The sequence below is a fragment of the Aethina tumida genome, chromosome 1, assembly GCF_024364675.1.
Source record: "Aethina tumida isolate Nest 87 chromosome 1, icAetTumi1.1, whole genome shotgun sequence".
NCBI lineage: Eukaryota > Metazoa > Arthropoda > Insecta > Coleoptera > Nitidulidae > Aethina > Aethina tumida.
The window spans coordinates 5158285-5184882 of record NC_065435.1 but is presented as its reverse complement, the minus strand read 5'-3'; the positions used below and the strand labels follow the sequence as shown (position 1 = coordinate 5184882).

Below are 26598 nucleotides of genomic sequence, written 5' to 3'. Positions count from 1 at the left end.
TAATATATGACTTGTTTCTAACCGATGAATTTTGCAATAAAAAATATACAGAAATGAGTTTAAACTCGTTCATTTATGCCCCTAAATATATATTGAAGTAGTCAATTTTATTTTATAAATATTAGACTTTAATATATTTTGTATGGATTATCAGTAAATTTGTTAAAATATTTATCAGTTTTTGCTGTTTAATGAAAAATTCTTTCTATGATAGTTTTAAATTGTATATACATTTCATACATTAGTATTTAATGGTCAAAAAAAACTATTAAAATAGTTAAAAATTTAAGTTGTTTAAATAATTATTAGTTTTTATGTTGTAAATATTGTTAACCATGGCATGATTTTATTTTATAAGTATTAGCCTTTAACATTAGTATACTTGTTAAAATAATTATCAGTTATTTTGTTATTTAATGAAAAATTGTTACTAGGATAGTTTTAAATTCTTCTTTTAATAATAAACTATATTAAGGATAACAAGTTTACCCATTATACTTTACAAATAACAATATTGCTTTTATTTTTATGTCTGATTTTAGTTATTTAAAAGTTCAAAATTATTTTGCTTTTAATTATTTGTGGAGGTATAAAAGCTTCAGAAACATTGAAAGTTAAAAAATCTATTGAATTTTGTAAGGAAAGTTAACTTATTCAAATAATTATTAGTTGCTATGGTTTAAAAATTGTTAATAATAGTTTCATAAATGATTTTTTATTGACCAATGTATTTTATTATAAAAAATAGAAACTTTCATTCATATGTGAATAATATTTTAAAAGTATTACCTTTTAATGTATTTTATATAAATTTACAGTCAACTTGTTAAAATAATTATCATTATCAATTATTTTTGTTGTTTAATGAAAAATTGTTACTGTGATAGTTTTGAACTATTTAAACGTTTCATACATTTAATAACAAATTGTAACTAATAAAATTGTTAATCTTTCTTCAAGTAATTCTTTTAATTATAAACTTTATTATGGATAACAGGTTTTCTATTAAAGTTTACATATAATAATTTTGTTTCCATATCTGATTTTAATTTTATAAAATATCAAATTAAAATATATTTAATTTGTTCAAATAATTGTTCGTTTTTATGGTTTAAAAATTGTTAACGATAGTTTCATAAATGATTTCTTACTTAGTGTTTTATAATAAAAAATATATAGAAATATTATATGTTTAAGCTTTAAATTATTGCATTAGTCTATTTTATTTTATAATAATATATTTAATATATTTTACATTGAATACAAATAAATATGTTTGAATACTTTTTGAAGTTTAATCAAAAATTGTTGCTATGATGGTTTTAAGCCCTGTATACACTAGTATATAATAATAGAATATAACAAATAAAATTGTCAAGCTTATTTCACAATAATCCTTTTAATTATAAACTAAAAAGTTTTCCAATTAAAATTTACATATAATAATATTGCTTTTTATTTTTATATGTGATTTCAGTTATGTAAATTTTCGCAGTTTTTAGCTTTAAATTATTTTGAGAGTTAGAATAAATTGTAACAATCCAAAATTGTTTTATATGGGCATTTATCAAAAAATAGTTTTCACCAACCAATTTATTGTACAATAAAGGAGCGTCCAGAAATTTATTAAATAAAACATCATCGATATATTCCACACGTTTATTTTTTAAGTGCACCATCATTCGTAAATAATAAACAAACAATCGCCTGGCCATAATCAAAATTTAATGATTTGATTTCCCATCAAAAGATAAATCCGGCCAGTGCAAAAATAAATACTAATATTTGAATTGCTAATTCCAGCTGAAGCTTGAATCGCGAATGAAATATTTAATGCTTCCGTTAGATAAATCCGGACAATACAAACTATGAAAAACAATTTATGAAATTGGGTGAAATTAATTAAAAATGATTAATTGTTACATGTTTTATTTTATGATAATTGTTTTACTGTTCTATTGGTCGCGTTTTATTGTTTTTAGCAAATAAAATATGCGACCAATAAATAAAATGACGACGAGTTGTGGAAGAACGTGCACCCTAATAATTTTGTAAAAAATTAAAATTGAATCAAATTCGTAAACATTTTAGGCAAAAAATAATTACAAACGTATTTACACAAGTTTTCCACCATTATTTATCATCATATTTGTTTTCTGATTTAACAATAATATTAAAGCAAACAATGAATATTGATCAAATTCAATTCAATTTTATGCTAACTGTTTTCACATGATTCCACAACATTAAATTTTCCAATTTTAACAATTTCAGTCATTATATTCAATTAAACGAATGTAGGAAAAGTCTCTTTGTTCACAAAACAAACAACTATTAATGTTACTAATTAGAATCAATTAAGTAAAATTCAATAACAACAACAACAATGATTATTATTTGTTTCAGCTTCAATTTGTTGATTGCTTATTTTCAGTAGTCCATAAACTAAAATTAATATTAACCATTGTTGGATGAATGGCGGACCAATAATATAGAAATAATAGATTAAGGTCGAATGCATTTGATTTATATAAACAAGTAGTGTGCTCGCCAATTGAGCTCAAATGGGTTTGTATTGGTGACCATTAACAAGCGATCTGTTAAATTTGTTTAATGTACCAGATTAATGATTACTGGGGTAGTGAGCCAATGGTGAGAAGTTCTACAGTACAGTTATTTTATTAGCGCATATTGTTTTATTGGGCGCAAATCTAAAGCACGATACGGGGACACACTACATTTAACACCGAAACGTTTTATTCGAATTTTATTTATTTTTTTTTTTCTCCCCATCCCCGTCCGGATCTGGACGCACACACGTACACACACTGTAGTCCGGATTAATTACAATTATAGCGACACGCGAATTTTCGTCGGTCGTAATAACTGCGTAATTAAAAACTGTTTTTGCAAACCCGTTACAAATCAAAACGTGGTATTACATTGCGTCAACGAAATTTCATGATCAAATAGCAATTTAGTTTTAATAGTAATTATTACGTGTTATTGATATTATCTCGGAGTTTATGTCGATTGAAGTGCACAAATCAGTTTTCGGGCTAACGGCTCAACTAAATACTGTTACAATTTAACTATACTTTGTAATTTATACGTATAATTTTATTTCGACACGTTATAATACTATATTATTGTTTTATTATTCAAATTTATGAAAGGCATCATTTTATTGTGAATTTGTACCTAACTGAAACTAATAAAAATGTGGTAAAGTGGGTAATAAGATCTTTTAAAATGTCGTAAAGTGCAATTCTAATGAAATGTTAAATGGAACGACAAGTTTCCTTCAAATAAACCTAGTTTAAATATTTTAAAATATGCTGCAGTCTTATTTAATTAAATAACACAAATCACATAGTTAAACTAGTTCATTTTAATCAATAAGTTGTTAATACTTTCTACTGACACAGATAAACCAAACTAATAAGATTTGAAACGTAAGAAATTCTAATATCTAAATAAATTTTATATACTATAATTCCAGTAAAATATTAAACTAAAGAATTTAAGAAATTCTTGGCTAAAACTTGTTGTTAGAAAAATGTTTGGAAGTACAGTCAATTAATAAGTGATTTATAAAAAATGGACTCATCCAATAAAGTGAAGAAGAGCAAAATAAAAAACATGTTTGTTACACGTTGCTTAATATTCAAAATCTGAATTTTGTCACTGAAAAATGATTAAAATTAATATTAGTTTTTCTCTAACTTCAAAAATTAGAAGTTCCAACTGCTCTCAACCCAAAATAAATTTTAATCTTGCAATAAATTGTAAGAAAAAAGTCTGGAAGTACAGTTAATTAGTAAGTGATTTGTAAAAATTGGACTCATCCAATAAAGTGAAGAAGAGTAAAATAAAAGACACGTTAGTTACACGTTCTTTAATATTTAGTATCTGAATTATGTCACTTAAAAATGAGTAAAATTAATATTAGTTTTTCTGTGACTTCAAAAATCAGAAGTTTCAAATGTTCTCAACCCAAAATAGCCTTTAATCTTGCAATAAATTGTAAGAAAAAAGTTTGGAAGTACAATTAATTAGTAAGTGATTTATAACAATTGGACTCATCCAATAAAGTGAAGAAGAGCAAAATAAAAAACACGTCTGTTACACGTTGCTTAATATTCAGAATCTGAATAGTGTCACTGAAAAATGATTAAAATTAATATTAGTTTTTCTGTGACTTCAAAAATCAGAAGTTTCAAATGTTCTCAACCCAAAATAGCCTTTAATCTTGCAATAAATTGTAAGAAAAAAGTTTGGAAGTACAGTTAATTAGTAAGTGATTTGAAACGTAAGAAATTCTAATATCTAAATAAATTTTATATACTATAATTCCAGTAAAATATTAAACTAAAGAATTTAAGAAATTCTTGGCTAAAACTTGGCTTAGATATTTATAAATATAGTTAAAACACAAAAGAAATGAAATAATTAAATATCAAAGTTTAAAGATGTTAAACTTCCTCCAAACCACATCAAAGGTATAAATTTAGGAAATTGTTTCAAAACGTGCGGCGCATCCACCATTTTTGTAAGAGGAGTCTAGTTTAAATATTCCTGCAGTCTTTTTTAATAAAGAAATCACAGATGAACTTATTAATTTTAATCTATATTAGTCAATAATTCTTAACTGTCAAAGATATCAAAGTTGTGAATGTAAAAAATTATTTCAAAACATGTGGCGCATTCACCATTTTTGTAACATGAGGATAAGTTTGTTTCCAGTTTACACAAATTATCTATTTTAAATATTCCTGCAAGTCATTTAATAACACAAATCGCATAGATAAACTTAATTAATATTAATTAATATTAGTTAACACTTTTTAACTGACAAAGATATCAAAATTATTAATTTAAGAAATTATTTCAAAATTTGTGGCGCATCCACCATTTTTGTAACATAAGGATAAGTTGTGTGGCCACACTAATATATATTTGTAATGTAAAATATTCCCACTTTTTTTAATATATCATAAATTGTAATTAAAGGATGGCTTGACTAAAATATTTTTAAATATTTTCACCATACAAAAGGGAGGAAATAATAAAATGGCAGCCTTTCATTAGCATTTCAAAAAATATTAAATAATTTTGATGGAAACAGTCTCTTTGTTGCCGGGTGTTATTTCACGTCTTTAATATCAAAGTTTAAAGATGTTAAAAGGAATATAAGATAAGTGTTTGAGATGGTGTGTATAAAAATCACTATGGTGCGGATTAAATAATGATATAATGGAAGTAAGTACAGTTCTCACTCCGGTGCGGCTTTCGTTTAGGTAAAGCGAGGCGAAAAACCGTACAGGAAATGAGTTCCAACTTCCGTCACCAATGATGTAAAACCGAGTTTCCTCTCCCTTCGCATAAAATAATTTTATACTTGAATAAGGCCAAATCGTGGGCTACGCTAAGAGAAAACATTCTTTCTGTACGGAAAATATCATTAAACTTCCGCGGCCACATGATAAATTACTTCATTAAACGCCGCGAAGCTTATGAAAGATATTTACCTATTTTTTTTTTTTTTTCACGTGAAAAAAGTTCCCAATATACCCAGTGATACTTTAAGCCCTTATTCTTAACGCTTATCTCGTAATTAAGATGTGGCTTTATTATCATAAATAACACTTAAAACTTTCGAGCGATGTGTAAATTAAGTTTTCAACCATAGTGAAATTCAGATACGTGAATAACTTTGGGAGATGAAAATGCTCCACTCCGGTATCATTTGCATATATTAAGTAATACATTCTCCTTATTGGCATACCTCAGTTTATGACAGTTTTTATCTTGCACCTTGTTCAATATTCAGTATCGTCTATATTACATCAGTTAAAATTGAGTAAAATTGGTATTAGCTATTTTTTGAGACTTTAACAAAAGCTTTTAATCCTGCTATAAATTGTAAAAAAAAGTTTGAAAGCTCAGATAATTTATAAAAGATTTATAAATATATCATGTCAATTAATTAATTAATATTAGTTTTTTTGTGACTTCAACAATTAGAAATTCCAAATGCTCTTAACCCAAAATAAATTTTACTCTTGCAATAAATTGTAAGAAAAATGTTTGGAAGTACAGATAATTAATAAGTGATTTGTAAAAATTGGACTCATCCAATAAAGTGAAGAAGAGCAAAATAAAAAACATGTTTGTTACACGTTGCTTAATATTCAGAATCTGAATTTTGTCACTGAAAAATGATTAAAATTAATATTAGTTTTTCTCTGACTTCAAAAATTAGAAGTTCCAACTGCTCTCAACCCAAAATAAATTTTAATCTTGCAATAAATTGTAAGAAAAAAGTCTGGAAGTACAGTTAATTAGTAAGTGATTTGTAAACATTGGACTCATCCAATAAAGTGAAGAAGAGTAAAATAAAAGACAAGTTAGTTACACGTTCTTTAATATTTAGTATCTGAATTATGTCACTTTAAAATGATTAAAATTAATATTAGTTTTTCTCTGACTTCAAAAATTAGAAGTTCCAACTGCTCTCAACCCAAAATAAATTTTAATCTTGCAATAAATTGTAAGAAAAAAGTCTGGAAGTACAGTTAATTAGTAAGTGATTTGTAAAAATTGGACTCATCCAATAAAATGAAGAAGAGTAAAATAAAAGACACGTTTGTTACACGTTCTTTAATATTTAATATCTGAATTATATCACTTAAAAATGAGTAAAATTAATATTAGTTTTTCTGTGACTTCAAAAATCAGAAGTTTCAAATGTTCTCAACCCAAAATAGCCTTTAATCTTGCAATAAATTGTAAGAAAAAAGTCTGGAAGTACAGTTAATTAGTAAGTGATTTGTAAAAATTGGACTCATCCAATAAAATGAAGAAGAGTAAAATAAAAGACACGTTTGTTACACGTTCTTTAATATTTAATATCTGAATTATGTCACTTAAAAATAAGTAAAATTAATATTAATTTTTCTGTAACATCAATAATTAGAAGTTCCAAATGCTCTTAACCCAAAGTAAATTTTACTCTTGCAATAAATTGTAAGAAAAATGTTTGGAAGTACAGTTAATTAATAAGTGATTTGTAAAAATTGGACTCATTCAATAAAGTGAAGAAGAGCAAAATAAAAAACATGTTTGTTACACGTTGCTTAATATTCAGAATCTGAATTTTGTCACTGAAAAATGATTAAAATTAATATTAGTTTTTCTCTAACTTCAAAAATTAGAAGTTCCAACTGCTCTCAACCCAAAATAAATTTTAATCTTGCAATAAATTGTAAGAAAAAAGTCTGCAAGTACAGTTAATTAGTAAGTGATTTGTAAAAATTGGACTCATCCAATAAAATGAAGAAGAGTAAAATAAAAGACACGTTTGTTACACGTTCTTTAACATTTAATATCTGAATTATGCCACTGAAAGATGAGTAAAATTAATATTAGTTTTTCTGTGATTTCTGTAAAAATTAGAAGTATCAAATACTCCCAACCGATAATAGCCTTTAACCTTGCTATAAATTGTAAGAAAAGAAAATTGGAAGTAGAGTTAATTAGTAAGTGATTTATAAAAATAGGACATGAAGAAAAGCAAAATAAAAGACATGTTCATCTTGCAGAGAATTGTAAGAAAAAATTTTGGAATTAGTAAATAATTTATAAATATTGAACGATGCTATAAAGTGAAGAAGAACAAAATTGTATAATTAAACTAAATTAATGGATTAAATGTTCTCGTCCAAAAACAGCCCTCCACATTCCTGTAATTTGCAAGGAAAAGTTCGTAAGTAAAATTAATTAGTAAGTGTTAATAAAAATATAAGTGTAAAGAAACAATGTGAAAACAAGTATAAAAGCCACGTTGTTGCATGTTCAGTATTGAATATCCACGTTATCAACTTTAATCAGGTAATAAATTATAAAAAAACTTTGCAAACAAAGCTAGTTAGTAAGTGATAATCTAAATATTTGAGTGAAGTAGCAATGTGAACAGGAACAAAATAAAACACGATAACAATGTTGGTAATTTAGAGTGTATATCCACGCGTGTAAACGAAGCGTACAACAAATGTCGTTTAATTGTAGGAAATAACCGTTTGTAGCTTACCTCCTAAGCGTAGCTCGGCACTGCCTTGGGCGCTCTCTCTATCATTTTGGACGACACATTGATACATCCCACGATCGTGTCTAGTTATTTCCCTCACGGCCAAAACCAGGGGGCTTAGTAATTTCACATTTTCGTTTTCGTCAATAGTGAGCGGCTCGCCGTTTCTGTACCACTGGATCCGTTGCACCGGACTTCCGGACACCGAACAATTGAACACCGCACTCTCTCCGGAATTAATGACCTGTTAAGGGATTAAAACACTAACATTATTTCCACCAATTTCACTCTACGGTGGTGTGTGTGTTAAATAGTGGTTTTTTGTTGTTGGGTACTTGTTTGACGTTTTGTAAGACGTCCCATGTCTACGTACGACGAGAAAAAAGGACCAATAACCTTTGGCTAACTACCTTTACCTGCAATTGGGGTAGTACATGCACATTTAAGTGGGCGGTCACCGATAAATGAATGTCAAGCCGCTGCTCCCCCAAATTGTTGGACACCTTGCACGTCCATCTGCCCGCATCGTTCGTCTTCACCCTCCTGATCAGCAGTATGTCCTGGCTGGGCTCGAACCTCGCCGACGAATGGACCGGCTGCAAGTGCCCCCCGATCTCGCGAAACCAACTGCAAATTACAAGTGAGCAGATTATAAAAAAACCACCGAAAATCATACTTAAAAGTTGGCGGAGGGTTCCCTTGGGCGGGACACGTCAAATGGACGTCGGACTCGCCTTCGGCCGTCACGATCGTCTGTATTGTCGGTGCCAATCTCGGTGCGCTGCTTCTGGTCGGTTCTGCAAATGAAAGAAGCAAATAATTACTTAAGGACCTGCACGGATTCATTAATTTAATGGAGATGTTTGTTTGCGATTCATACCTGTTACTGTAAGCATTGCTGGTGCACTACGTTTCCTTTCCTGCGTCAATGAATGCAACGTTAGGCAGGAATATCTTGATAAGCCATCTTCAGCTCTGGCCGAGCGTATATGGAGCTCGCCTGTTCCATATGTAACGACTATTCTACCTCCTGAAAGAGAAAACCAATTTTATAGCAGATAGACCGAGTGAGATAAAAATGATAAATGGAGTTCGAGAATTGGCTTTGCTGTGGGTTCTAATGAATTCTTATTAAGATAAGCGGATACATTTGATTTGTCTGGATGAAATTCATGTCAATAAATGAATTTGATGGAGTTGTTTTTGCGAAAGTTTTGCTTTAACTTCTGAAACTGGGTTTAATCCAATTTATTTTTTAATTGTCTCTGGTCTACTGCATATCATATTACATACCAGAGTTTAAGATTAGATAAGTAAATGTTAAGAACAAACCTTAAGAAGATATTAATATCTCAATTATATCATTAAACATATATTAATGTTAGTTTTTTGTGACCTCAAAAATTTGTAGTTCCAAATGCTCTCAATCCAAAATAAATTTTAATCTTGCAATAAATTGTAAGAAAAAAGTTTGGAAGTACAGTTAATTAGTGATTTGTATTGGACTCATCCAATAAAGTGAAGAAGAGCATAATAAAAGACACGTTTGTTACACGTTGTTTAATATTCACAATCTGAATTATGTCACTTAAAGATGAGTAAAATTAATATTAGTTTTTCTGTGACTTCAAAAATTAGAAGTGCCAAATGCTCTCAACCCAAAATAAATTTTAATCTTGCAATAAATTGTAAGAAAAAAGTTTGGAAGTACAGTTAATTAGTAAGTGATTTGTAAAAATTGAACTCATCCAATAAAGTGAAGAAGAACAAAATAAAAGACACGTTTGTTACACGTTGCTTAATATTCATAATCTGAATTATGTCACTGAAAGATGAGTAAAATTAATATTAGTTTTTCTGTGACTTCAAAAATTAGAAGTTCCAAATGCTTTCAACCCAAAATAAATTTTAATCTTGTAATAAATTGTAAAAAAAAAGTTTGGAAGTACAGTTAATTTGTAAGTGATTTGTAAAAATTGGACTCATCCAATAAAGTGAAGAAGAGTAAAATAAAAGACACGTTAGTTACACGTTCTTTAATATTGAATATCTGAATTATGTCACTTAAAAATGAGTAAAATTAATATTAGTTTTTCTGTGACTTCAAATATTAGAAGTTTCAAATATTCTCAACCCAAAATAGCCTTTAATCTTGCAATAAATTGTAAGAAAAAAGTTTGGAAGTACAGTTAATTAGTAAGTGATTTGTAAAAATTGAACTCATCCAATAAAGTGAAGAAGAACAAAATAAAAGACACGTTTGTTACACGTTGCTTAATATTCAGAATCTGAATTGTGTCACTGAAAAATGATTAAAATTAATATTAGTTTTCCTGAGACTTCAAAAATTAGAAGCTCCAAATGCACTCAACTCAAAATAAATTTTAATCTTGCAATGAATTGTAAGAAAAATGTTTTAAAGTACAGTTAACTAGTAAGTGATTTACAAACAACGTACTATTTACTTGAACAGAAAAATCTATGTACAAAATTATAGGTGGTGAGTCATTTTCTTGGAACAATGTAGTTGAAATTGGCTCCAATATACGGAAGCAATGTCCTTTTACGTTTTGGAAATTGATTTAAGCTAATTTGGAACGCGAAAAGGTGCATCAGCATAAAATATAAATATAGTTGGAACATATCCCATACGGTTTTTATTTTATTACGTAATGGAAAGACAAAACCATCGTCCGGAGTTCATATTCAATTTAAGTTTCTTTATAGAACGGTGGCTATTCCGGCGTTCAGGTCATTTTACCCACCGACTGTCCATTCCTGCGAGCTGAACTTCGTAAAAGAATACAACAAGAACCTCTGGGGTTTTATTTTTTGAATTAGATATTCACGTATAATCTCTCCATCTTTGCAATTTTCCTTGTACGCCGGAGCAGCGGGCTTTCCTATTATATTGGAATTTAACGTATGAAAATCATTTAAATGACAACGAAATTTCCAAACCTTGACGGATAAAAGTTATTCCACAACAAATCAAGACGTTTCCGCCGAATGGAGGGTCCAATAAACCATGTTGATTCCGCATTTATTTTTGATTAGATCCAGAAAAAAACTTTTCACGGAATGCATCTTGATAAATGTCCAGTCGGCGGTCGAATAAAGAGAAGGTATCTAGGCACAATGGCCGGTAGATTTTGAGTCGAATGCCACAATCTGTAAATTGATTATTTCCTTTCGACAATAGTCCGTGTCATCATTTTTATTCGGCAAAAACACGCTTCCACAGTGGCGAGATATTATTCGACGGCCGTTTGTGAATAGGTCAGCAAATCCGTATATATGTTATTATCCAATTCAATTTTAAGTCTTGATGATATTTCATTGATCAGCACGTAATTATTCGATTATCACTATTTTATTTACAAAGTCACTTTTCAATACTACTGGACAGCTCAATTTATATTTGGCTGTGTAATGGTTTCCGTCCGACGCATACATAAATTCCACATATTTCAACTCAATTATTATTCCGACAGTTTTAAACCCTTCTATCTGGTTTTAATGAACGTTTGCTATTAACATTTACATACCTAATCTTAGGCTCTGGAAGGTAATAGAGTAATTATATGCAGTAGGGTACTTTTAACATTTAAAAACAATTGGATTAGGGCCAATTTTAGAAGTTAAAGCGCTTTTTTGACAAAAACAACCTCAAATCAAATGTATCCGCTTATCTTAATAAGAATTCATTAAAACCCGATTAATTAACACATTTAAAGTCACAAAAAACTAATATTCATCTTTAAATGACATAATTCAGACACTGAATGTTAAGCAATGAATAACAGACGTGTCTTTTATGTTGCTCTTCTTCATTTTATTGGATGAGTTAAATTTTTACAAATCACTTACCAATTAACTGTATTTCCATGTTTCACAATTTATTGCAAGATTAAAGAATATTACAAATTGATGATTTTTGGAACTTCTAATTAACTAGTATAATTTTACTCATCTTCAATTCATCCTAGAAGAACAGGTCCAATTTTTTTACTTATGCGCAACCAAACATGTTGTACGAGATTATTTTGCTGAAGTTGGGATTAATGTTATAGAACGGCCAGCTTGCAGTACAGAGCTTAACCCAATAGAACATGTCTCAGACATTCTTGGGAGACGTTTAAGGGATCATCCTGACCGTCCGAATAACAGAGGATGTGGGACAAATTAAACATTTATATTAAGTAATTCTAAAAAATCAACCAAGTTTTTTTTAATACAATATACATATTAAATATAGTTAATAAATTAGTGTTTTATTTATTAATTTTAAAAATTCGACTCTTTAATTTATTATAAATGTTTAATATAATTAATAAATTTAATTAACTACCGTGTACTTTTCTATTTTAATATATTTTAACACATTTTAGCAATATAACAAAAGCATCCTAAAATTCACTATGTATTTTGAAACTTTGCTAATCACCAAATAATAACATTCAACACCTGTATTTCAGTTAAGTACAATAATTTTATTAAATAATTTTAAAAAATCAATTAAATTTTATTTAATATAATATATAAACTTTTTTAATTACTATATTTTTACATTTTAATAAAATATAATATATTCTTAGATAACAAAAAACTTAAAAATTTAAGTAATTCAAAACTTTCTTAATCACCAAATAGTAATATTGAAAATTTAGTTTACATATGTTTATCAGTTAATTTTAAAAAATTGACTCATTTAATTTAATTAAATGTTTAATATAATTAATAAATTAAATTAATTGCGGTGTACTTTTCTATTTATAATATATTTATTAATACATTTTAGCAAAATTTAAAACATTATTTATTATACAACAGAAGTATCTTATAACATAATTAAGTATGTAGTTTGAAACTTTCCTGATCACCAAATAGTAATATTCAACATTTGTAATTTAGTTTACACTTTTTTTAGTTAATTTTAAAAATGCTACTCATTTAATGTAATATAAATATTAATTAATATATTAAATTAACTATGATGTATTTCTTCATTTTATTGGATAAGTCCAATTTTTACAAATCACTTACTAATTAACTGTATTCCCATGTTTCACAATTTATTACAAGATTAAAGGATATTACAGGTTGAAGATTTTTGGTACTTCTAATTTTGAAGTCACAGAACAACCCAGGTGGGGTGACCGTCCGAATAACTTAGAGGATTTGGAACGTCTTCTACTCGATATTTGAACGAATTTGGACCAAAATGAAATTCGAATCCAGATTTTGAGTTTGAACAAAAGATTCAAGTCATTTGAAATAGAGGTGGAAATACCCCATATTAGTTCAAATTTTTAATTTTAATAAACACCAAATTTTGTTAATTTTTAATTTTTTTAGATTTTTTGTAACAATTATAAATAAAAACCTATTTTTAAATAAATATACGTTTATTTCCCTATTTTTAGAGAATATTAATAATAATCATTATTCCATGTGGACTCACCCATATTGGAGCCGGGCAGTAAGATAGACTCATCCCTGGACCACGACGTCACGGTGACATGTTCCTTGACAAAAGCGGGAATCACACAGCCCAATACTGCTGTGTTACCGGCCGATACATGCGTGTGGTAGACAGCCACGTCGTAATGCTGGTTCACCACTAAAACAAACGAGGACCGACTAATTAAACCATTTTACATCACACCAGCTATTTTTTCTTCGACTTTCGAAGTTTTAATCAAATACAATTCTATGACTAAGTAGTGTTCAGTTCAAACAAGATTTCCTTTCAAAAACCTTAATTTAAACCCACTCCAGTTCCACCAGAGATAAACGCCATATAATGTTACTGAATAGTAAGTTTATTAAGTTTTAATTGCTAAATTGAAATGGCTTGGACTTTTTTTTTCGTAAATGCAACAGTACGAAAATTGCATGTTCGACTGCATCTGAAATTGACCTGATTCCGTTAAAACTCAATTAGGCTAATTTTCAAACGTTTCTGCCTTGCATCAGTAACTCGTAATAACTGGGATCTGATCGTTCGACCTCCCTAATTCGATTTGTGCTGTTTATCTCGTCAGATCAATCAAATTCATCAATTTTTTAACATTTAAAATATTTAATTTTATTTTATTGAGCTTTCTGTATCGCTGTTTTGTTTCGTGTGCCAGTCAGTTGCGTGCCTGAAACAAATTCCCTCTTAATCCTTATTTACTATTTATTTCAAGAATAACATCGTGAAGATTGTAATTGAAAAGGATGTTATTGAAGCGACTTCATGTAATATTGTATCAACAATAATAAGCTGAAGTGTTCCATAACATTTATTTAATTTTATTTGCCCCGTTTGTTGTTTTAATTTGTTGATGATAAATACGTGTTTTATTCACCTATCTATCGCAACATAAAACATATTCAAAAATTAATAAAGAATATCTTGCTTTTCACATACGCTCCCCAAATACGTATAAAATATAAAATGGTTTTAATAAAGCGTTTTGTTTGCCCGAACACTATTCAAATTTATTATCGAGCAGTATTTTCGTTCTTATTAAGCTCCATTAAAACCAAACCCTTATTTATATTCCACAGCACATTAAATTAAAAATATGCAATACTGGTAGTTTAATTAAAATTTGAAATTTTATTCGATGCATTTATCTAAACGTAAGCATCAGATTTAATAATTTATAGATTAAATTATCATGGCCCAAAAACAAATAAAATCGTATTCATAATTTCTTTATTCGATATTTATTATTAAATATGGCGTGGAATGTAGGAAATTGAAGTGGCTGCTGCAACAGGGAAATTTTATAGAGGCAACATCGCACAAAATGTGTTCAATCGTTTCAGAAATAGCAGATTCAGTTAAAACTCAATTAGGTTCATTTTCGAGCATGCCAAATTTAAAACTTTCCTAATCACCAAACAGTAACATTCAACATCTGTGATTCCATTCGTGCATTTTTATTACTTCGTCTAAAAAGTTTTATTTAATACAATACAAATATTTAACATGGCTATATATTTATAATGACTTTTAATACATTTATATTTTATTATGTATAACATTAATTACTAGGTAACAAATATATCTAAAAATTGAGTTAATTGTATTTTATTAGATAATGAAAAAAACAATAAGTTTGATTTAACACCGTAAAAATGTTAAACAGTTAATACATTAATTATTTAATAATTTTCTTATTTTCTAAATTTTAATTTCTAAGTATTCAATCCCTAATTTAGCTTATGCATCTTTATCAATTAATTTTAAAAATATTACTTTTAATATAATATAAATATTTAATAATAATTAACTTTTCTATTTACAATATATTTTAATATGTTTTAGAATAAATTAAAACATTATTAAATAATAAAATCATCTAAAAATTAAGTATATTCTTTATAACTTTCCTAGTCACCAACTTATAACACTCAACATCTGTAATTTATACAAATTTAACCATTTATATTAAATAATTCTAAAAAATCAATTAAGTTTTATTTAATACAATATACAACTTTTTGAATTATTATATATATTTTTTATTTTAATAATATATATTGTAACATATTATTAGGTACCAAAAATATTAAAAAATTAAGTAATACAAAACTTGCTTAATCACCAAATAGTAATATTCAATATTTACCATTTAGTTTATAGAGTTTTATTAATTGATTTTAAAAATTCGACTCATATTTACATTTTACCAAAATTTAGAACATTATTAGATAACAAAAAGGATCTAAAAATTAGGTATCTACTTTGAAACTTTCCTGATCACCAAGTAGTAACATTCAACATCTGTATTCAGTCAAATTGAATAATTTTAAAAAATCAATCAAGTTTTATTCAATGTAATATACATATTAAATATAGTTTATAAATTAAATTAATTATGATAAACTTTTTGAATTATTATATTTTTGTATTTTAAAAAAATATGACATAATCTTTAGATAACAAAAAACATAAAAATTTAAGTAATTCAAAACATTCTTAATCACCAAATAGTAATATTTCTACATTTGTAATTTAATTTACACATGTTCATCAGTTAATTTTAAAACATTCGACTCATTTAATTTAATTTAATACAAATGTTTAATATAATTAATAAATTAAATTGATTGCGGTGTACTTCTATTTATAATTATTTTTTAATACATTTTAGCAAAATTTAAAACGTTATTATATAACAAAAGTATCTTGTAACATAATTGAGTACGTAGTTTAATCACGAAATAGTAACATTTCTAATTTAGTTTACACTTTTTTTAGTTAATTTCGAAAATTGAACTCATATTTAATGTAATATAAATATTTAATATAATTAATATATTAAATTAACTATGATGTATTTTTCTATTTATATTACATTTATATAACATTATTAGATAACAAAAAGTATCTAAACATGGAGTATGTACTTTGAAACAGCTAATACATTAAATTATCAACTTTTTAAATATTTTATAACATTTTAATATAACAAAAATTTTAAAAATTTAAGTAATTCAAAATCTTTTTAATTACCAAATAATAATATTCAACAGCTTTAATTTAGTTTACATATTTTTATTAGTTAATTAAATAAAATTATTTAATTTAATATAAATATTTAATATAATTAATAAATTAAATTAACTACGATATACTTTTCTATTTACAATATATTTTTAATATGTATTAGCAAAATTTAAAACATTATTAGATAACAAAAAATACCAAGTAATAACATTCAACATCTGTAATACAGTAAAGTTTAATAATTTTATTAAATAAGTTTTATTTAATACAATACACATATTAAATATAGTAAATAAATTAAGTTATAATAATTTTTTTTACATTTTACCAAAATGTAACATATTAGTAAGTAACAAAAAAATTCAAAAAATTAAGTTTTTCCAAAATTTCCTTATCACCAAATAGTAACATTCAAGACCTTCTTCTAATAACGCATTTGGTGTTATGTTTTAACAAATTCTAACAAAAATCTTTCCCAACCACCAAATAGTAATTTTCAATATTTCATGTAACACTGTAAATAATTTAAAATAATTGTGTTGTGCCTTTAGATAAATAAAACATTTTAACACACACAACACATCGACAATTATTAAGAGTTAAGAATTTAATTCAGTTATAAATCGGATTTATGTTATACGTGATGATGTGGTGTCGTTATTGCCCTAATTAGTATTTTGAAAGCAAGAGACAACTGAGCCGTTCCCTTTATTTTTCCGTATTTTCTCATCCTCGTCGCAAGCCAGTTTTCGGTAGTCGCTGTAAAATTGCCTCGTCAATTTTTGTGACAAAGCATTGTTTCGAGCTGCGAGATTTTCCGTTGTTTATGCATTACCCTTTGCCGTCTTAGGGGTCTGATCAACCTTGTTAGTGTAACGTTATTTCACTCAATAAATAGACTGTTGCCTAAAGTTATATCTGTTTACCATCTTTGATATGATAATAACGGTCCAATGTCTCCGTAATAGAGTGAGCTCCAGCCGTTGTTTACTTCATTACGCCATCCAGATACGTTTGCCATTAGTTGAATTATACAATTTGTACGAAGCGCTGATTTTATTTAATGCTATTCCAATGATGGGAACAATGAACTTTACAACTTCCAACCTGTTTACTCGGCTGATGCAGTTCAATTTGTTTGATTATCGACAAATTAAAAAAACACATAGTCTGAAATGTTTCCATTAAGGTTAAATTGGAAAATGTTACGTTATATTCGTCTGTTTCAACATTCAAATTAGCTCCTTTTCAAGTTACGTCATTACTATGCGCTAGTTCCAGATAATTTTTACCGATTTGTTTACCCGATAGTTACGTGACGTAACTCAATACAGCAGCCGATAACAAGCTCGAAATTAAAAATAGATCAGTGCTGAAACGACTTTAATGAAAGGTAATGTCTATTTCCATTAGGGATGCACTCGAATTGAGAATATTTTAAGATGGTAATCGCCATCGATAATTTATCCCTGCGTCCTTATTTGATATTCGGGAAAAAGTCGCTCGGTTGAAATCTGTTATTGAGCTCCGTTTTATTTTATTCCTTTTCTCGGTTATTTTCAAAGTTGATTTCTTGTATTTTTTTTTTTTTTTTGTACATGAAACGGGACTACAATATTTGGGATCACATGCAATAAAACGTGTCACAGCCCCTCATTTCCTTATGAAACGTAATAAAAAGTGCGTGTTCACATATCGATCAATTTTTTTGCGATAAAAGGCGTTTAAAATTTAGAATGTATGTGTATTCAAGTCGTTTCACTGATAGCAAGATAATAAAATAATATTGTCATTTTTACAAGCGTCTGCATTTTTATAGTAATTGAAAATTTTATTACACCCACTAGTGTTTCGTATAGTGGCAATAACTATGTAGTTATCAACTTTAAATACTAATAGAGATACGGTGGCAAATTAAAAAATCTACTTCAGATAGAGCATTATGTGCCACCCGCTGTTTATATAACACGCCAATCTCTGACTCGGCATCCCATTAAATTATAAGCTTCGGAATATGCCAATTTTTATCATCTCAACAGATAATAAATAAAGGGAGAAACGAGAGCTCCAATTTTGTTTGTTAGACACGAGTATACCGAAAACAACGTAAACAAACCGATAATTCGGTAATAGGAAACAACGAAGGTGGGCTTGAAATTTTCCAGAAGTATAAGCATATATGGTTCATGATTTATTTTTATAATTTTTGTATAATATTTTAACGTTTTTGAAGTAAAATTTATGTATTATTTGAAGGCAATTTCTCCTTTCATTTCTATATTTTATTGAAAATATTTTTTTGAGCTTGAAATGGTATATTCAAGTACTAAGTCTAAATTTATAAGTTCAAAAATCAGTTTGATTATTAAAAATATTCAAAAGATTTCGTCAATGTAATGCACTGAAAATGAACAATGTCCAGGTCGTCCCGAAACGAAGAAATTAAGCAAAATCTCGTCCAAAATTCTCGTGTAGCATATGTGAGAATAGATCAGTTATAAAACTGCATTGAATCAAATAACTTTCATCAAAAACTTGAATAATTGGACTCCACATAAATTAAGTGAAGATAACTTAACAATTCTCATTTTTCAAGCAACCTAAATAAGACTTTTATTGATTCTTTTGCTACTTAAGACTATTATGATCATTCTCATCGGTCTAGCTAATGAGTTGAAGCTGGTAAATCTGGTGGATCAATACTAAAAAATACCTAGACGGATTTTGATAAGTATATGATAGAATTTTACATATTAACTATCTATCATAGATCAATTGATCAATGCTGTCCTCTACTGTTCACAAATTTGCCAAGTTCATGATAAACTTACACAAAGATCTTCCTTAGTGAAGACGAAAAGTATTTTGATTAATTGATTGATTTTGAGGGTTTGATTGGAACTATTTTCTTATTCAAGAGGAACATGTGGCATTGATGAATCAAAGGAAGCTTCAAAATATCAAATAATCCTTAATCAAGGGGAAAAGCATTTTGCATGTAATATTGGAGATTCAAACGAAGCTTCAAAATATCCACGTGGCACAAATTTGCTTCTGTAACTTTGTCAAAAATTGTTGAAAGTAACAACTTTAAAGTTAAACATTGAAGACATTAATTAATATATCGTCTTCTATATATTTAATTAACTTTTTACTATAATCGATGCCACAACACAAATTTAATCACGAATTAAATTGAACGGAAAAATGGATATTGAATGAGATAAAATTTCTAAAATCAAATCACGGACGTTGTATGGTCGCATATTCAGTGATCACCAGTTATCGATGTAAGGCAGAAATCTGAGATGGTTGAATATTAGCCTAATTGAGTTTTAACAGAATCGAGGACAATTTCGAATGCAATCGAACGCATCTCGCGACGGTTACACTATAAAATTCCGGTCGGTACAGAAAACTCCAGCGCCAGTTCAATTTGGAATTTAAAAATGTAGCCGTAGCCGAAGCCATTATTAAATAGGTTTCGGTTTAAATAAACGGATGGAAGAATTACGATTATGATATCAAATTTTATTGTAATTGTTTATGGTCAATTAACTGTGTAAATGTTATTGTTTAATTTAGCTCTCCAGGAAATATGAGGTGGATATATGTCAATCATGCTTACGTACAGAAAGCCAAACAAAAAACAAATTGATAATCTGTGTGAAATATAATATGTTTAAAATGAATGGGTGATGTTTTGTGAATAAAACTAGTTGTAACAAAAATTTATTTGAAATTAAGGTTGTGGTGACTGGATACTATTTTTTAAAATTTATATGAAATGTTACGAAATATTTTTATTATTTTAGGTACTTTGTTTTTAATTTGTTTCATTTTTATAATAATTGTTATAATAATTTAAAAAAAGAATGGGTTTCATTAATTTTTAGATATTTTAAAACAATATTTCATGGATACTTCATAAATATTTCACAGATATTTCATAGATATTTCACAGATATTTCATAGATATTTCAAAGATATATTATAGATATTTCACAGATATTTCATAGATATTTCATAGATATTTCATAGATATTTCATAGATATTTCATAGATATTTCATAGATATTTCATAGATATTTCATAGATATTTCATAGATATTTCATAAATATTTTATAGACATTTTACAGATATTTCACAGATATTTCATAGACATTTCTTAGATATTTCACAGATATTTCACAGATATTTCACAGATATTTCATAGATATTTCTCAGATAGGTCAAAAATATTTGATAGATATTTTACAGATATTTCATAGATATTTCACAGATATTTCACAGATATTTAATGAATATTTCATAGACATTTCATAGATATTTCTTGGATATTTCATATATATTTAGAGATTTGATAAAATTCACAGATTTTATAGATTCTATAAATCTCATAGATCTCATAGATCCCGCAGATCTCATTGACCTCATAGATCTCATAGATTTCATAGATTTCTCTAATTTATCAATATTTATGGTATTATTATTTTGAATTTTTATCTAATATTCATTATTTTAATTTAAATATTTTAAAATTATAGTTTTTTAGTGATTTTTAATTTCTCGTTTTAGATAAAAATTAGATTATGTTTTTAAAACCTTTCTAAGTAATATCACATTAAAACATATCGGTAAAATGAACTTCATAGGAAATTTTGACCTAAAATCGTCGTATAAATCGACCCTCAAACAATATGCACAAAAGCAATAACAATAGAGCCGAAATGAAGTTTTAGATGAATAATACAGTGAGCTTTGGCGAACCATCACAACAGTATTACTGAAAATTAATCGCATCTTTATTGAAACGGCTTTATTTGTATTAAACGCCAGAATAATTAGCTTATAAAGTGGCGCACAATAATAATTAACAATACAAATAAACAATACGAATTAAAGCCCATGATTAAATAATGTGTATCGAATAAAAAAGCTATTGAACAAAATGAAGTTAACTAAATCGAAAGTGCGATCACATGGTTGTTAAACACCGGTTATCGGCGCAAGGTAAAAATTTAAAATGGGCACTTGGAAAATTAGCCTAATTGAGTTCTAACAGAATCGGAACAATTTCAGATGCAATCGAACACATATCTCGTGCGATGTTGGCTGTGTGAAATTTCGCTGTTGAATAAAAATCGACGAGGCACTTGGGATCTTGATTTTTTTTTTTAATTCACTCTAAAATTGTTGTACTTTATGTCTAATTAAAGTAATAATTACATGAATTAAAGCTAATACTATTACAGAGATGCAGTATTTTTATTTGATTTTGGGGTGTTATATTTTATTTTTTACGTATTCAGCATTCAGATAATCAGATTACAAAGAAAATTTCACAGAAGCCACATACAGCGATGCGTAAGCTTCCATGTTTTCATTGATTTTACTATGATAGATTGAAAAATCTTCAAAAGTGTGCTTAAATTGTGGTTCAAAGCCAAGTAAATTATAATCTAATTTCAATTATATTGCAAATTCATGTAAGTGTTATACTTGGAGGTATAATACATTAGATACACTGAACATCTTTTGAAGTGGATAAATTGAATTTTCTATGCAAATATGGGATGTATGTACAGTGGTGATCTCATACATTTCTTGAATTTCATGGATTTCATGGATTTCATAGATTTCATTGATTGATATTTCATAGATATTGCATAGATATTTTATAGATATTTCATAGATATTTTATAGATAATTCATAGATATTTCATGGATATTTCATAGATATTCATAGATAATTCATAGATATTTCATAGATATTTCATAGATTTTATAGATTTCATAAATTTCATAGATTTTATAGATTTCATAGATTTCATAGATTTCATAGATTTCATAGATTTCATAGATTTCATAGATTTCATAGATTTCATAGATTTCATAGATTTCATAGATTTCATAGATTTCATAGATTTCATAGATTTCATAGATTTCATAGATTTCATAGATTTCATAGATTTCATAGATTTCATAGATTTCACTGATTTCATAGATTTCATAGATTTCATAGATTTCATAGATTTCATAGATTTCATAGATTTCATAGATTTCATAGATTTCATAGATTTCATAGATTTCATAGATTTCATAGATTTCATAGATTTCATAGATTTCATAGATTTCATAGATTTCATAGATTTCATAGATTTCATAGATTTCACTGATTTCATAGATTTCATAGATTTCATAGATTTCATAGATTTAACTGATTTCACTGATTTCATAGAATTCATAGATATCAGAGATTTCATAGATTTCATAGATTTCATAGATTTCATAGATTTCATGATTTCATAGATTTCATAGATTTCATAAATTTCATAGATTTGATAGATTTCATAGATTTCATAGATTTCATAGATTTCATAGATTTCATAGATTTCACTGATTTCATAGATTTCATAGATTTCATAGATTTCATAGATTTAACTGATTTCACTGATTTCATAGAATTCATAGATTTCATAGATTTCATAGATTTCATAGATTTCATAGATTTCATAGATTTCATAGATTTCATAGATTTCATAGATTTCATAGATTTCATAGATTTCATAGATTTCATAGATTTCATAGATTTCATAGATTTCATAGATTTCATAGATTTCATAGATTTCACTGATTTCATAGATTTCATAGATTTCACTGATTTCATAGATTTCATAGATTTCATAGATATAAGAGATTTCATAGATTTCATAGATTTCATAGATTTCATAGATTTCATAGATTTCATAGATTTCATAGATTTCATAGATTTCATAGATTTCATAGATTTCATAGATTTCATAGATTTCATAGATTTCATAGATTTCATAGATTTCATAGATTTCATAGATTTCATAGATTTCATAGATTTCATAGATTTCATAGATTTCATAGATTTCATAGATTTCATAGATTTCATAGATTTCATAGATTTCATAGATTTCATAGATTTCATAGATTTCATAGATTTCATAGATTTCATACATTTCATACATTTCATACATTTCATAGATTTCATAGATTTCGTATATTTCATAGATTTCATAGATTTCATAGATTTCATAGATTTCATAGATTTCATGATTTCATAGATTTCATAAATTTCATAGATTTCATAGATTTCATAGATTTCATAGATTTCATAGATTTCATAGATTTCATAGATTTCATAGATTTCATAGATTTCATAGATTTCATAGATTTCATAGATTTCATAGATTTCATAGATTTCATAGATTTCATAGATTTCATAGATTTCATAAATTTCATAGATTTCAAAGATTTCATAGATTTCATAGATTACATAGATTTCATAGATATTTCACAGATATTTCACAGATATTTCATAGATATGTTTCATAGATATTTCATGAATATTTCATAGATATTTCATATTTTAATTAATTTCATACATGTTTAACCCCTTTTTGGCCAAAACCATCCATCCAATTTGTCAGGTGAAAATGTATCGAATTCTCCATTAAACGCAGGTCATAAACAAACGTTCGAAAAATTATGAATATGATTTTATTCCCGATGTCGGACGCGGCGCAATGTTTATCATCTATTAACTGAATAAATATTAACATTTGATTTAGCTTTTTGCACAAAATATGACAGGAATGCACCCGAACCGTAAATCATGCGACACACAAACAAAACGTCGATCGTCGAGAGGCCGAAAAATCAATAGGCTCCAATAAAAAAAAAATTGCGGTCGAAACTAAAGTAAACACGGTTTTTGGTTTGGAACTTTTGAATTTCAATTACAATCGGAGATCGTGTACATTTTTCGATGCGAAATTATTTTTTGAGGGGGTCGACGCGCGAGACAAACAAGAGAGGAAAAGCATACGGTCTTTATTTGAGTCGGGGAGACCGAAAAATATGGCTTGAGAATGAGTTTGAATGGTGCGCGAACGACTGTAAGTTTTATTAAACCCGCCCCCCTTTTATATTTCACGGGTATCCGTCGAGTACCGGTGTGGAAACAATGAACGCGTCATTCGAGATGCCTGATATTTTAGATTGGTACTTGAAAAAGTACAACAAAAACCGCGAGAATAGCAACCGGGCCGTTGCTTGTTGAAACTTATATTATGTTTACACTGCAACAAAGAGTATCTGAACGGGGGTGAGTGTGAATAAACGTGTGAATACACATTTATAATCCTGAAAGGATATATGGAATCAATTAGTTGCAGTCTACTGCATTCAATTCAACACTGTTTGTTTTGTTGTGTGTAGTTTGTTGCTGAAAATAATACTACTGACAACTATTTTGTCAATGTGGCAAATTTTACTAATGTGATTTACTTAGTGTAGTTAGTTTGTTGCACATTTTATACAATGTGACACGTTTGAAATGGGAAAAACAACATTTATAACTCAATTTCAGTGAATAATAACTCTAAAGAGAATAAAAAACTAAGAACTTTACACGTACCATATGTATTGTTTTCTCTATTATCCGTCCTAAGTCTATCATAACATTTTTTACGATCACTTATTCATTTAATAATAATAATAATTTTTCTATATTTTTTACTCAATTCAATTCAATTTATTATAATAAGAATAAGGAAAAAATAATTAAGGTATTTACTGATTTAGTTAATATTGCACATTTTATAAAATGTAGTCTATTGAAGATACAACCCCGTAACTTTTTTATTTTCAATTTTATTGAATAATAATTCAAAAATCAAATGTGTCATTCATTCCACTTTTTTATTTTTTTGAGATACTCTTACCACTTTTCCCCGTTTGTTACTAAAATTATAATTTTTTATAATACATTAAAATATCAAGTAAAATGTTCCCTAATAAATTTCATATTATTTACTCCATTTAATTTCTATAAACAATAACCTAATGAATTTTGCCCATTTGTAACTATGATAAGCAAAGTATATAAAAAATAAAAATGATCATAGTTTTTGTTTTGTAGTTAGATAACTCACTTCACTTATTTTTTTTTAGTACCTTCAAAGCTTTTCCCTATTTTTTACATTAAATAAATAAAAAAACATGTGGTTAAGACATTTTTTTATCAAAAAACTAAATTGTCTTTCATTCACTTCATTTATAAAAAAAACATCCTAATCAATTTCCCTATTTTTTATCTATAAAAAAGATATAGTAAACTTCGATAGGGTGATACAGAAAAGCCTTTTTATGGTAATCACAGGGTTTTTATTGAACAGCTTGTAATGAATAATACATCAAAATTGAGTTACAAATAAGAAAAATATGTTGAAGATATTTTCATCTTTAAATAACACATTGTATGTATAGAAAATACATGAATTGTTTATATATTTTTGTTTAATAACAAATAAACATTTTTGATCATTTTTTAAAAAACAATAATTTGTCAATACCTCATATTTTATATGAGTTACTCTGATTATTGCTACACAGTGTTGCACACTTCATTTAAAATTTTGAAAATGGATTATAATTAATAATGTCTGTTATGATAGAGGGAAGAATAATTTATAATTTTATTTTTTCTTTTATTTAACCAAGGTCTACAATAATATTTTTATAATCAAAAATCAATGGTATCATTCACTTCTTTTTTAAGTACTCTCATTACTTTTCTCTAGTTTTACCATTATCATATTATTTTATATTAATAATTCAGAAAAAAAAATTGATTAAGCTATTTATTAAAAAAGACTACTTTACTATAAAAAATATGGGCTGATACGGAAAAACTTTTTTTTATGGTAAGAACAGGGTTTTTCATTGACCAACTTGTAATGATTAATAAAAATTATAAATACGTTGTTGTTACTTATAAAATTACAGTAATTTATAGTGACTTAGTTAGAGTGCCAGTTATTTAGTTGAAATTGTGGGGAAAACACCTTGTTAACTTTTTTATTTATAACTTAATTTTAATGAATAATAACTTTAGATTAGGTTAAGAGAGAAATAATTAAGAATTTTATACTTGGCAAAAAAATTATTTATCATTTGACCAAGATC

The 26598-nt window shown here is 27.1% G+C and overlaps 1 protein-coding gene across 1 annotated transcript in view; it reads right to left on the bottom strand.

Moving 5' to 3' along the window:
- Positions 1-26598, bottom strand: part of LOC109598005 (Down syndrome cell adhesion molecule-like protein Dscam2) — a 106965-nt gene that overhangs the window by 57984 nt on the left and 22383 nt on the right. Inside the window, exons 2-6 of the mRNA XM_020013815.2 lie at positions 13554-13712; positions 8970-9119; positions 8766-8886; positions 8506-8716; positions 8093-8333 (exon numbers count right to left, since the gene is read on the bottom strand). Coding sequence (XP_019869374.2) covers positions 8093-8333; positions 8506-8716; positions 8766-8886; positions 8970-9119; positions 13554-13557 — 727 coding nt within the window. The 5' untranslated portion in view covers positions 13558-13712. The remainder of the gene's footprint in view (positions 1-8092; positions 8334-8505; positions 8717-8765; positions 8887-8969; positions 9120-13553; positions 13713-26598) is intronic.